This window comes from Ochotona princeps, chromosome 29 (genome assembly GCF_030435755.1).
Source record: "Ochotona princeps isolate mOchPri1 chromosome 29, mOchPri1.hap1, whole genome shotgun sequence".
Classification (NCBI taxonomy): Eukaryota; Metazoa; Chordata; class Mammalia; order Lagomorpha; family Ochotonidae; genus Ochotona; species Ochotona princeps.
In genome coordinates this window covers 18,358,691-18,372,872 of record NC_080860.1, presented here as the reverse complement: position 1 = coordinate 18,372,872, position 14,182 = coordinate 18,358,691, and the positions used below count along the sequence as shown (strand labels likewise).

The 14,182-nt window shown below is 59.8% G+C and overlaps 1 protein-coding gene across 1 annotated transcript in view; it reads left to right on the top strand.

Annotated features, from left to right (window-relative positions):
• The window catches only part of SPECC1L (sperm antigen with calponin homology and coiled-coil domains 1 like), a 121,307-nt gene extending 109,927 nt beyond the window's left edge, over positions 1-11,380 (top strand). The window contains exons 14-16 of the mRNA XM_058656493.1: positions 9,287-9,403; positions 10,103-10,162; positions 10,852-11,380. Coding sequence (XP_058512476.1) covers positions 9,287-9,403; positions 10,103-10,162; positions 10,852-10,941 — 267 coding nt within the window. The 3' untranslated portion in view covers positions 10,942-11,380. The remainder of the gene's footprint in view (positions 1-9,286; positions 9,404-10,102; positions 10,163-10,851) is intronic.
• The last annotated feature ends 2,802 nt before the right edge of the window (positions 11,381-14,182 follow it).

The following is a 14,182-nucleotide window of genomic DNA, read 5'->3' as shown; positions in this document are numbered from 1 at the left end:
ATTTTGTCAGGAGTAACCATGACTGTTGCAGCAAGGAGAACACATTAGGGAGTCCCTGTGGGCCCCCGTTGCTAGAGGCACTGCCCCCCATTCCTCTCAGCTCTTCTGAGAGGAAACTAGGTGTCCAGAGAACAGAGGTCACCTACAGCGCCGAGAGTGAGAGCGCCCCCTTGGCCTGTGTCCGTGGCAGAACCACAGTGCCTGGTGTTCAGGCGTTCCTGGTCGAGTGTCTCGACTCTGTCCTCCTGTGAGGTGTTTTCTCTTCTGTGCCCTAAGTCAGTTCCGACCTGCATTTGTGTTTTTGTTTGTTTTGTTTAAAGATTTATTTATTTTTCTTGGAAAGGCAGATTTGCAAAGAGAAAGAGAGAAATTTTCCATCTGTTGGTTCACTGTGCCAGGGGCCTGCTCCAGGTCTCCCATGCGGGTGTGTTTATGATGCTTATTAGCACGCATGCACAGAGAGGTCACAGCACACAGTGAGGGCTAGGATGTGGTTCAGAGTGTGGTCTTTGCCTTGCAGGAACTTTCCACATCATTTCCGAGACATGCTCTGTCCAGGTCTTCTAAACTCACACCTCCCTGGGCATAATTTAACCTTTGTCGTGACTCATACTTGCAATCACAAGCCAAGCACTCCTTCACTGAATTCCACAGGTACCTGGTTTTATGCGACCTCTGTCCTTCCATCCCCCACTGTCCTCCCTCCTGCTGCCCCTCACCCACCTTGCAGCATCCCTGTGTCCTATGCCAAGAAAAAAAGAAAAGAAAAAAAAAAAAGAGGTTGAGGGAAGCTCATATGTAAAACGGAACCAGAAAACGGCCTGGGATCCCGAGCAGAGTAGCGCACAGAGGGCTCCAGCTGCCGCCATCGTGGCCCTGGGGTCGGCCACGGTCCGTCAGCGACAAGGCAGTGGTGTTTCCTCCTGTGGGGTCCAGAGTCTGTGTTCTAGGACTCCTCCCCGCTCATCTACTGCTCTAAAGGAAAGGCAGGGAGCCAGCGAGCCTGGGCCCGCCACACATGTATGCCTTTTATAGATGCCTTGCCATTTCCCTCTGCCAAAATGGTACCAGGTAGGTGTGGAAACTAATACGCTGGCAGATTCGAAAGGACACTTGAGTTCCTGCCATGAGCGTGCAGTAAGTTCATCCTCGGGTGAGCAGGCTACAGCGAGCGGCTCTTTCCTGAGATCATTTCCTCCCCAAGCCCATGCAAGACCACGGAGCCTTCCTTGTCCACGCCCCCGCCGGGGCTTGGAGGGTCTGGGGTCCGGTATGAGAGTGACGCATTGCAAACAATTCCAAATATGGGAAGAGCCGTGTTCGGGCAGGCCGTGTGTGGACGCTCCCGGTGTCCTAGCTGTGCAGCAGGCAGGTGGCACTATGAGGGACTGCCAGGAGGGCCATGTTGCCCTCCAGAGCACGCATGGGTGTTGCTGACAGCTGTGGCCTGGATTCATGGCACGCTACTGATTTAGTAGGGAAATGGGATGCCCCGTGCCTAAGTTATATTCCACAAATATTAGTATTTGGTTGAATCCAGCTGCATCACGTGGCTGTCTCTGAGGTTTTATAAAGTGTCCAGCAGCACTCAGTTTTAGAAATCAGGAGGGTTTTTTTTCTTCAAAAAAAGAAAATCTCCCCTGAGGCTTTCGGATACTCTGGATCTGGTTTCCGGATCCTGTGCCATCTTCCTTCCTAGCTTCCTCACAGCAAGTTGACCTGCAGGTGCCGAGTTTTTCCTGCAGCACCAGGTTGAGACCCCACACTCCCTTTAGCCTAGGGGAAATGCAGTCTGTGGGTCACCAAGGTCTGTGCTATGGAGACCCCTGGGCCCCTGTCGTTGTGGCTGCTCACAGGGCTCTTCGGTGTTGGTCCCTCACCCGGGACAGGCAGACTCCTGATGTTTCGGGGCGCTGGCTAGAGAAGAAGGGTTCAGGAGCTGACACCACCGTCTTGCGCTACCCTGCGGCCTCTCTGAGGTAGGGGGAAGCAGGCAGGCTTGCATTTGGGAGCTGGGAGGCAGAGAGGCTCGGGGGTGAGGGCAGGCCTGGCAGAGGAGCTGCCTCCAGCCCTCACAGGCGTCCTCTCAGGACATTGCCCTAACAGGCTGTTTTACGGTTTGCATAGGAGAAAAGTGAGTTAGTGAAATGGTGCCCTCAGGCCTCTAGCCAGGTGCCAGCACCCTCAAAGGCCAGGCCTTGGGGGAGTCCAGGGCCTGGGGGGCTTCTCTCATGACTGCTTGGCTTTCAGGGACCATCCTACAGAGTGGCAGCTTCCAGCTCCACACAAGGAATCCCCAGGATTAGAGCTGGTGGGGCTGCCAGGTGTCAGGGCCTCATTCCTAACCACACATAGGTTGGTTAGCCAGTTCCCCGCTGGTGGACATGGGCTTGTGGCCCCGTCTTGGTTGTTAGCAATAGTGTCGCAGTGGTCTTTCCTGCAGAGGGATCTGTTGGAATACCTGGTTCTAGTTCTCCCAGGTGGGTGTGTGAGGCGAGGTTGCTGGGTCACACAGCTGCTCTGTGGGTCACATGTCGCCTCTCGGGGGAGCTGCCTGCTTCTCTTGATGGTCCCGTCCACAATGCACCAGGTCTCTCACTTCTTCGTGCCCCCCGTGGACACATTCCTTCTGTTTTTTAAAAAAGAACGGAGCCTTCCCCCAGGTGAGTGTGATAAACTGCCTCATTATGGTTTCAAGTTGCATTTTCCTAATGAAATAGGACCATTCTTGTCTTGTTTTAAAAATTGTTTATTTAGCTTCATTTTCTTCGAAAGGTACAGAGACTAGAAAGGCCTTCCATCCTCTGGTTTGCTTCGCAAATATTCATGGCAGCCAGTCCCGAGCCAGGCCGGAGCCGGGAGCCAGGACCTCAGCCTGGGAGCCAAGCAGTCGTGTCACTGCTACACCAGAAACCTGAGCGTCTTGTTGGCTGCTTGGCTGTTTCCTTGGGAGGGACTCCTGTGCGAGTCCCTTACCACTTTTGCATGTGGGCAGTTGTCTCGTCTGCCCAGTTATGTGTAAGCCATCAGTACAGGGTCCCCCCTGCGCGCACTTGCAGAATCCCACCATGAGCCTTGGTTTTTCTGTGACTTCAGACTTCCCATGAGTCAGGATCATCTCTCTTGAACTGAATTGCAGTGGGAGTCCCCGATTGCAGTTGAGTTACATCTCTTTCAGCACCGGAACTATCCTTCCCTCTCTTGGTTCTGTTACTTTGTTCTGGAAGGCGCCTGGTCGAGTGGTGGAGTGCCCATCTCAGGGAGTGCTCTGAGCAGGTCCCTGGGGTTGCCCCTGGGACAGACTGGCAGACGGAGCTGGAGGCTGGCCTGGGCTGTGGTCAGGGCCACAGCTGGGCTCCCACCACCTGCAGGCCTTCCCAGACCGTCTCCATCACGGGCCACAGGGCCTCCAGAGAGTGCTGTCAGATGTCTTGTTTCCCAGTACCCTGGATCACACATGGCTTCAAGTTGGGCTAGGTGCACTTGGGAGCCTCCTCAGGAACTCTGGGAGATCACCTCTCAGCCCATGCGGCTGCTGTCGTAACCTCCTGCCTCAGGGTTCACACACTACCCCTCTCTCCTGCCTGCGTATGACACACAGGTTGCCTGGCGTCCCAAGGAAAGGGCTGGCCAGGCCTGCTGCAGACCTGGGAGTGGACGCCCCACTCCACTGGACGCCCCACCCACATGTGATGCCAGGCCCTGGCCTACCCGCCCTTCCTCTCTCCTCCCTGGAACAGGGCACCACAGTCCCCAGGGCCACACACTCAGGTCTGCAGTCACAGCGGGTCTGGCTGCCCACACTGTACACCTCCCCAGCACCTGGCAGGCTGTGCACCGCCCCCTCCCGCTCTCCGGGACTCCAGGCCTTCTGTGTTTAGTGGCAGGCTACAGTACCTGGAAGCATAAAACCAACTGAGTGGTTCCCCCCCATCAGACATGCCAGTCTCCCACCCCCACCCCAAGGATCAAGGAGGTCTCCCAGGCATACTCCCACCCCTGTGCTGCTGGGCGGGGGTGGCCCTGCCAGCCTGTCGCTGGCAGGTTTGCCTGTCTGTCTGTGCCCAGTCGCTGTCCTGGCACAGCCCGTTGCCATGAGGACTGCTTGGCCCCTGGTGGGCCCTGGGTTCTGTCTCGGCAGCTGGATGGCCCTGAGGAAATGGGGCCTGCGCGTGTCACCAAACATGACTCACGCCTGGCTTCTTGCCCTGCGCCCATAAAAGTGGCCTTTCCTGAAATAGATCAGAACTTAATAGCTATTTAAGGAGCATGTGGTATTGGGGGGGTGGGGTGAGGGTGTATTTTATGGCCCTTAATTAAGCCTCAGAGAAATTAAGACATCGTGAGACACTTTATGACATGCTGTTGATTCTCTTTGGAGAAGGGTTGGTTCTTCCTGGACTTTCCCACCGCGCGCCTCCGAGTGCATGCAGCAGGCCGCCAGCCCAGGGCCCACCTGACCCAGCAGTGCTGGCTCAAGCCGGCCAAGCAGGTGACCCGCCCAGCCTCACTCCTCGCTGGGTGAGAGCGCCGGAGGCAGTTGTCCAGGTCCCAGTCCCTGTCTTCACAAGGGAAGGTGAGAAGGGCTTGAGACAAGCACTGCCTGTCGTCCATCACAGCTCTTGGTCCGCATTTCCCAGACAGACACGCACCTTCGGAAGACAAGGCTGAGCCTCACAGCGAGGCTGCTGACCCTTCATGCTGGCCTTCCATGTCCCTCCTGGCGCAAAACTAGAGGGTTCCTGGTGGGTTGGAAAGCCCTAAGTCAGCCAAGACCCTGGACGCAAATGCTCAGCCGGGGCCTTACGTCCCAGGTGCCAGGACGGCTTCTGCCTTGGGGCTGCCCTGCCTTTCAGTTGCCCCCGCTCAGTGGGGTTCCCGGCCATGCCGGCCCCACTCTGGCCTTTCACACCCTCTTGCTCGGGCACCAGATATCTCGCCCCTCACTGGCCCTCTGTCCACTTGAGGCTGCCCCCTTGCTATCAGTACAAGTTCCTGGGGGCTCTGTATGAAGCCTCCTTGCCTTTCACTGGTTGCTGTGGGTGTGCCCCCTGGGGTCCTCAGCGTTCCCTGTGCCCTGCACCACCTCTGTTTGGCCTTCAGATATCTCCAGGGAACCTTGAACTCAGCGTATCATACACTGCTGCTGCCGCGGAGCCCCTTTCTCCATCAGGGACCGCGCTCGTCTGTCTGACCAAGTCTGTTTTGCTGCAGTCCTCGTGTCCCTGGGTCCCTCCTCACCTTTGCTCCCACCTGGGCCCTCACCCAGTCCCCAGCTCCTGCCTCCTGTTCTGATCCTGGTGTACCCACCCTTGGTCTTAAAGCCTTGCTGGAGCCCTGAACTGTGTCAGGCTCTGTCTGGCAGGAGCTGCTCCTGAGGCCTGACCCCATGGGAGGACTGAGTGGTCCTCAGAGAGCATTCGCTCCAGGCTCTGCCTGCAGGCCCAGCTGCCCTTACCTAGCCCATGCCTGGGCTGCAGAGCCAAGGATGACACTCCGCCCCCTTCTTGCCAAGGCGCAGGTCCCCCTAGTGTGAGTGCAACAGCCCCAGAAGCTGTTGCAGACCTTCCGAGAGCAGCTCCGTGACCACTGCTCCTACTGGGATGGCTGGCTCTGCCTCGGGGCCTGTGGACCACTTTCAGATCGGAGAGAGTGTTTTTCACCGCTGCGGCTTGAATGGATCCCCTAGGAGTTGGCAGGTATCGGTTCTTGAATTTGCCCGCTTGAGACGCAGAGCAAAGCAAAGGCTCACTCCCATCCACTGGTCAGGCTTGCAGCTGCCCACCGGCACTGGATTCAGTGCGGGTTGTCCTGCAGCATGACGATCGCAGGCCTCGAGTTCACTAGCTGCTCACGTGCTAGGGGCAGCCTCACTGCCAGACTGAGGAACGTCCGCCCAGGAGTTGGGATTTCCAGCGGGTTTGTTAAGACTTCCCATCAGCCCCAAGACAGAGAGGACCAAGACCCAAAGGCTGTGTGGTTTCATTCCATGTGAAAGATTCGTTTGTTTGGCTGCAGTGGCCCCAAGCGGGCCCAGACTGCACTGAAGCCAGGATCCAGGAACTCCATTCTCATCTCCCGGGGGAGAGGGACCTGAGCACTTGGGCCATTTTCTGCTGTCTCCTCCAGTCACATCAGCAGGGAGCGGGATCGGAAGTGGAGCAGGCAGGACTTGAACTCTCATAAGGAGGACCAACAGAGGTGGGTGCACCGAGGAGCAGGGCTCCAGTGAGGAAGAGTGGCCTGGGGCAGTGCCCTGTGCCACACAGCACCTGTCTTCCCTGGCTGTGTAAAGCATGGCCCACAGTTACCTCCTGTGCCAGGTATCTGTGGACCCCTTACAGGAGCCCCAACACGTGTCTGGAGTTTGAGACATGCTGGGGAACAGGGGAGAACAGGAAGGAGAGTACAGTTGTTTTATCCAGGGCACAAACCGGAGCAAAAATTTTCTTCTCAGTTGCCCAAAAAAATCCAGGTTCAGCGCTTTGCTGACCCCATCTGTGGCAGGAGAGGGACCCCACGCTGCAGGGGCCAGCCCTCCACAGGCCATCACTGCCTTATGAGAAAGCATTGCGTGGTGGCCCCCGGGGCCCCAGGCCTGGAGCAGAAGCCTGGCGGGCGGAGCAGGGAAGGGTTTCTGGCGGCCACCTGTAGCTGCGCAGTGAGACCCCCAGGGACTCCCCCATTGCTGCCATTCCTGGCAGCCTGGAGCCCAGTGGGCCAAGTGTGGGGACAGCTGGCAATGCACATGTGGTGGCTCCTGTGGGCAGGGATGGGAGAGGCCCAGACTCTGGTCATCCAGGACAAAGTTGTGGCTTTCCGCGTATTTCCTCTCTCACAAGCTACTAGTCGATAGATTGATGTGCCGTGACAGCTGGGGCAAGTGGGGCACAGGGGCTGGGGGCACGCTCCTCCATCTCGCTCATGGCTGCCTGTGCCCTGGTTCGGAGCCCCAGGGAGCCCGGCTGTGCCCGTGCAGGCTGTGTGTGTGCAGCCAGCATGATTGGTGACGAGCAGTTTTCCGCCTGAGCGATCAAGCAGTAGCATCCCCGTTGAGGCGGGACAGGGCCTGTTCCCTCCTGCCGCCTTAGGAGCGCCCCCACTTCAGGGACCGCTCCATTTCTGCCCCCCAGGGCTCTGTGCACAGAGGTGGAAGCAGAGCAGGGCTTGGTGCAGCTTGTTGCCCCTCTAGGGACCCCCTGAACTTGGTCACAGGCATGAGGCCTCCCATGGGAGTGCGGGGACACCTAGACTCCCAGGCCGGGCAGCTGAGGCCCCGAGGTGAGGCCAGACACGTCGACAGCCCTGCACAGCCGCCTGCGTCTCACGGAGGAGAAGGGGCTGCTGGGCAGGAAGCCGGGGTTTGTTTTCCTCCAGAAGTGGCTGTGACCCCAGGCCTCAGAGCTGGGGCTGGTTGTGTTGCTGCTGGGCTTCCTGCCTGTGCCCGCAGCCTTGTCCGTCTGCACGCGGCCCGGGGCCCAGCCGTAACTTCTGCTGTAAGCCGTGGTACCTTCAGTAGATGTCACCCTTGGCTTTGCAAATGAGGGGCCCCGTGTTTCGTTCTCCCTAGGCCCTGTTGATTTCCACAGCTGGTCCCTTGGACCCCACCCCTCGCTTGTCTTCCTTCCTTCCTTTCTTCTTCCGGCCTCTTCTCTGCCCCAGTCTAGGCTTAGCTCCTGGGCGTGGCACCTCACGGAGCATCATCAGACATCACACACACACACACACACACACACACACACACACGCACGCACACGCACACACGCACGCACACACGCACACACACACACACACACACACACACACACACACACGCGCCCCGCAGGTCTCAGCCAGCAGAGCATCTCTAGAGCTCTCAGGCAGAGCTTCATCCTCCTTGGAAAGTGCTCCTGGTGGTCCGGGGCGGGGCTGCCTGCCGAGCACCTTGGACAAGTCCCCTGGGCCCACTCACTTCCTCTTGGCTCTGTTGGCTGCAACTCAGATGACATCAAAGTGGTGAGCACAAGTGTACGTGCCTGAGTGTGCACGCGCGTGCCTGGGTTGCTTGCATGTTCTGCATGTTCTGCAGGGAACTGCAGCACTGTCTTCTCCGAGGCCCCTTCGTGAGGTCATTGGGTTCCTTGTGGTGGGGAAGAGAGTGGGTGACTGTCACAGCCAGGACAGAGACCCTGGGGGCAGGTGGCCTGGGGAGGAGCCCAGGTACTCCAGGCAGACACAGTGGGATGGGAAGTGTGGTTCTCTGCGGATCCTGGGCCTGGAGGAAGGAGACAATCCCCAGGAGCCTCCTGATCTGCCCTGAACTGTCAGACGGGGTCGGCTCCGCGATGCCGGCACTCGACCGGCTGACGGGGCATGGGCACGGCATGAGCAGCGAGATCCGAAGCGAGAGGTGTGTGTTCCTCACACGAAACTAAAGCATGTGTGGTTTCCTCTTGGGCTGGGGAGTTCGTGGCACGCCCACCAGGCTGCTGTGTGGCGCCCATGGTTAACCACCCCCCACGGCAGGCTCCATGTCAACTGCAGATGGGTTTAATTTAGGCAGTAGATGGGGTGTCCTTCTAAAGAAAAGGGTGGGCCTGCTGGTCCTGTGGTTAAGACGCCCAAGTTGCATGTTGGAGGGCCTGGATTCAAGTCCCGGCTCAGTTCCCCATTCTAGCTTCCTGCCAGCGCACACCGTGGGTGGCAACAGATATTTGCTGATTTATTTTTTAAATTTTTATGTGCTTATTGAAGAAGCAGAGAGAGTGAATGAGAGAGAGATCTCCTGTCCACTGGTTCACTCCCCCAGGTGCCTGCAGTGACCCAGACAGCCATCCCTGTGCCTGCTGGGGTGTGCGTGAGCAGGATGCTGGGCTCTGGAGCACGTGTTCTGTCAGTGCTGCTTGCGCTGACTGCTGGAAGCAGTAGCAGGCGTCATTTGTGGTGTGCCCAGGCCCCCACCTCTGCTCACGTGGCCTTGATGGCATCCCAGCGTGTGCACACCCTGACCGAGGCCTGCTGGGAGGGTCTGCCGAGTGCTGGAGAGCCCAGTGTCTGTCGGCCCCGCTGTCCGATCTGCACTCCCCGCCACAGGATGTGGAATGGCACGTTAGCGGTGTCGCAGGCCAGGATGGGGGCACGGTGTGCAGCTGGGCCTGGCAGAGCCGACGGGTGTCTCAGGTTGCAGACGCCCAGCCGTGGCCCCACACTGGGGTTCCGTGCTGAGCTCGCCTGTGGGGGTGTGCTGTGCATTTGGGAGGCCATGTGGCGTCCCACGGAACTCACCTGTTGCCTGCCCTCCCCCCAGAACATCGACATCACCAACTTCAGCAGCAGCTGGAATGACGGGCTGGCCTTCTGCGCGCTGCTACACACCTATCTTCCCGCCCACATCCCCTACCAGGAGCTCAACGGGCAGGATAAGGTGAGCCAGGGCCCCAACCCTGGCCTCCACGCCTCCTCAAGGGGGCAGGGCCTGGGATGGCAGACAGCCCCCTCTACTCCCAGTGGCCCCAGTCCTGCTCTGTCGCTTCGGGTGAGGTTGTGGGCACTCAAGCCAGCCTGCCCCTGAGTATCCTATTGGCTGTGCTGCACTGCCAGTGAGAGCAGCTGGTCCTTCCCAGGCTGTGACAGGCCCGGGGCTTCACCAAGCTGTGGCCAGCATGGGGGTCCATGGTCTGCCTCACCCTTGTCTTGGCCCTCACTGTGGGGCAGGACCCTGGGCCACCACTTCTAGGGAGCTCCTCAGCTCAGGACGAAGGGACAAGCCTGGCACCCCAGCCCTTAAACCCTTGCACCCTTGCCTTCTATGCAGACACCCCCAGATCTGCAGCAACTCTCACAGGTGCCCACAGTAGAGGGAGGGGTGGGGACAGGGAGGGAGGGGGGCTCATGGGATGGGGTTTCCTGCTGGGTGTCTGGCAGAGAGTTCAGGCAGGCTAAGACAGGTGTGGCAGGGAGGGAAGGGCAGCAAGCGTGGCCCATGGACGTGTAGTGATGAGGGCCCTGGTCGGGGTGTTATGGGCTCAGGTGGAGGTACTGTTGTCCATGGGGCAGGGGCAGGGCCACCCCACCTCCCTCCTTACCTCGTCCTCACACTGTAGCTGTCCCGTTTCTCTTTCAGAAAAGGAACTTCATGTTGGCCTTCCAGGCGGCTGAGAGCGTGGGCATCAAATCCACACTGGTGAGTGAGTGTACCACCTGCTGCTCCTGGACCAGGGGGTGGGCCCAAGGAGGAGTCTGCAGCCATTGCGTGGGGGCACTGCCTGTGCCCATGCCTGTGGGGACGCCTCCCACAAGCCTAACCATGTTGGCCTCCAGGGCGAGGGCAGGCCAGCTCCACGTGCTTGGAGGGGAAGCAAACAGTGAGCTATACACGACCCACGAGTCCACAGGCCTCCACCAGGGCCCTGCCAGGGCTCCCCGCTGGCTACTGCTAACCAGCCTAGCTTCGTGGGAGAACATGCCACGTCTACCCGCTACAGCCTCTCCATGTTCCCCAGGCCAGCAGGTGTACAGTGAGCAGTTCCCAGCTCTCTTCAGGAGGCTGGCATGGTACGAGCTGGCTCCTGCCCTCTGCCAGGTCACAGTGAGTGGCTCTCTTCTTGTGTGCCCGGCACCCACAAGGCCGCACCCTCACAGCCATGACCCCCTGGACTGGGCCAACATGTCCCTTGGGCATTTTCCTATGCAGTTGCGTCTCCCTCCCAGGCCCCTGGCAGTCGAGGCCCTGCCTGTGGTTCTGGGAGCCCCTGGCCCAGGGACAGCACAGCCCCCATTTGTGTCTGGCGTCTGAACCAGGTGGTTTGGCGCAGCCCACCAGGCCAGGCCGGGCGGCGACCTGCAGGCTTAACCGGGCCTCTCCTCTGTCAGGACATCAACGAGATGGTGCGGACTGAGCGGCCGGATTGGCAGAACGTGATGCTGTACGTGACGGCTATCTACAAGTACTTCGAGACCTGAGCGCAGCGGGAACTGCCTGGCGGCTGGGGGACCCCTGTAATTCCTGAGCCATGCACCCCTAACATCGCCAGCGACTCTAGGCTGCCCCACAGGGAGGGCCGCCTCTGATCCTGCCGCCCGGAGCCGGGCATAGCACGCCTCCTGCAGGCCAGCTCCAGGGCTGCCTTCCTCAGAGAACTCTGAACTCTAATAGAGCGCTGGGGTGGGCAGGCTCGGGCAGGGCCCGGGCAGAGAGTGGGTGGCGATTTGTGGGGACTCACGGGATGGGGAGGGCTGAGAGGCCCAAGGCCCCCCCGGAGGATCTGCCTGCCAGCGCTGAGGGGAGCTGGCCTCCGCACTCCATGTGGCAGGGCCGGCCCACACGGCCAGAGTTTGCTGCAGGAGCTGAAAGAGGGCTCTGGGTGAGGAGCAGGTGCCCAACCTCACCCTGCCACCTGCGGGGCCGCCTGGCAGCGGGTTGAGCTCCGGCTGCAACTCCAACTCTCCGAACGAGGAATTGGGCTGAGGCGTCCTGGCTGAGGCTGACACTTGTTTTCTCGCAAGCAATACTGGGAAAAACATTTCCGTATCAGCACCAAAGTGAAGTCATTCGCAGAAGAATAGAAATACCACCCGGAGGTGCGTGCCCTGGGGACACATCACCTGGGAACCCCAACCATGGGGCTTTGAGTCGCAGCCGCGCCACTGAACATCGTCCTCCTGAGCCAGCGTTCAGGAAAGTGCCTTAGCTCCTCGCCAGCTCCCCGGGGGCACTGTCGGGAGGACCCAGCTCCCAGAACGCCTCCGAGGCCTGCAGCTGCTGGGGCTCCGCTCTCCAGCCCCGCATTAGACCAGGACGGAGAGAACACGTGTGGCAAGCAGTGTGTGTGTGCGCAGCGGGAGGCATTGTCCCTGGGCACCTACCACCCCGGCCACCCCGCATTGTGCCCATTCTCTTCCACTCCCGTTGATGGCCCCGGGGCGGCTGAACCAGGGGCGCAATTGACTGCTGGCCATAAGAGTGTCATTGTCAGTGGCCCTGCACCCCGCTTTGCCAGGTGTTACCTGCACACGTATTTGCCCCCAGGAGGCCCTGTCTAGCTCTCCTGGGCACAAGCACCCAGGTTGGCACCACCTGCTGCAGTCCCACTTTATTTATGATTTCGTGGTGGGGGTGGAGAGCACCTCCTGTCCCTTGCTGGCCACAGTTCATGGGGTCACCAGAGACTCCGAGAGGGAAGGTGGGGTCACCTCGACCTCCTGCACTTCCCGCTGCCATGTTTATGGGCAGCTGCGCAGGTGGTCAGACTCCAGGAATGGGACTTGTCGCCTGTGGGCCTGGCCCAGGGCAGCCTCCAGCGTGGCTATCCCAATGCCACCTGCCCTTCTTCAAGCACAAGCTCCCCGCGAGGCTCGGGCCAGGCCGCTGGCCACTCCCACCCTGCCTGCTGGCCGCAGTACTGTGTATTGTTCTCATCTTACTCTCGAATGTATTAAACTTGCTTAACACACCAGGCATGCGTCGTCTTTGCCCTCAGAGGCCGCCTCAGGAGTAGCACCTGCACCCTGTGGGGACCCAGGGCTGGACAGCTGTGGGCTGGGGTGGGGGTGGCGACCTGATTGGCACCCAGAGGTGCTGGCACCATGCCATGGTGATCCCTGGGCTGACACTCAGTGGAGGTTGCTGTGATCACCTTGTGCCCGCTGAGGCTGAGGCCTCAGAAACCATCAGAGCTGCCCTGCAAGAGAGAGCCCTGCAGAGCCCTGGCCAGAATAGCCTGTGACTGGCTGTCTTGGGGACTGGCTTATTGTTTTGAGAAACGTATCTTTAAAAAACAAGATGTATGTTTATTGGAAAAGCAGATTTATTAACAGAGAGGAGAGACAGAAATATCTTCCATCCACTGGTTCACTCCCCAAGTGTCCGCAACAGCTGGAGCTGAGCCAATCCAAAGCTAGGAGCCAGGAGCTTCCTCCAGACATCCCAAGCAGTTGCAGGTTCCTGAGGCTTTGGGCCATCCTCTGCTACTCTTCCAGGCCACCTGCAGGGAGCTGAACGGGAGATGGAGCAGCCGGGACACGAATTGGCGCCCATATGGGATCATAGCACATGCAGTGGGAGGATTAGCCAATTGAACCATTGTGCTGGGCCCGTAGAAATGTCTGTTAAAGTGAATAAAATTAGAGGATTCCCCCCTCCCAAAAAAAACCCAAAGACATGAATACTGCCAAGCACCATCCAGACAACACCATCTTACACCTTACACCTGTCAAGGCGAAGGGGCTCCGACATCACCCACTTGGGCAGGTGCCCATCTTGAGGTGAGACTGCAGCCTCAGGGGTGTCCTCACGGGCATCTCCCCACCCCCAGCGCACAACTGAGCCCCCCTGGGTTATGTGGCGAGGACCCACGTTGCAGCCTTCAGGCCTTGGGCGCAGGCTGTACCGCCAGGCCCCTCTGTATGGCTGGGGCAGCACTTGCGATGTGGGGTGCGGGACTTCAACCTGACCTCAGGGAGTGTCCAGGACTCTTCTGAGGGGCAAATCCAACAGGCGGCCGCCACAGCACTGCCATCCACAGCCGCGGGGGGCTCTGGGCTTGAGTGCCCACAGCTGAGGTGCAGAGCTGGGCCAGGGCCGCAGTGGCTGCACCTGGGTCTCCAGCGCAGTGGGAGGAGCTAGAAGGCCTGACTCAAGTGACGGACCACCTACACCTGAGCTGCGCCCGGCTGGAGCCCAGAGCCCGGAGCTCAGAGCCTGGAGCCGGAGCCCAGAGCCCGGAGCCCAGAGCCAGGAGCCCAGAGCCAGAGCCCGGAGCAGGAGTGGAAGACCCGGCCACCCTGTGCGTGCCCCGGCGGGTGAGCAAGAGGATGTCAGTGGCCTGTGATACAAGGCTGAGTCCTAGCAGGAGGCCCAGCCTCTAGGGCGGGAGACAGGGAGCCCTTTGGGTCTCTGGTTGACGGCAAACGCTGGGACGCATTTGGCACGCAGGGAGCGGTTCCCACGGCTTCCAAATGGTAACCCCCCAGAGGGGCTTCACCCTAACCCTCCAGTCTGACAGCGACGGCAGGGAAGCCTGGTAGGGGGCGTGGGGAGGGGAACGGTGGGCTTGCTGGGGTGCTGTCCCAGTCCGAGCTGCAGCAGCGGGGGGGGGGGGGGAGGAGAAGCAGGCAGAGGATGGGGGCTGCCCCTATGTTTGCCGGTATCTCGAGGCTTCTGCTAGCCAGTGCGGGTAGAGGGGGACCCTAGGAGGCTGTAGCC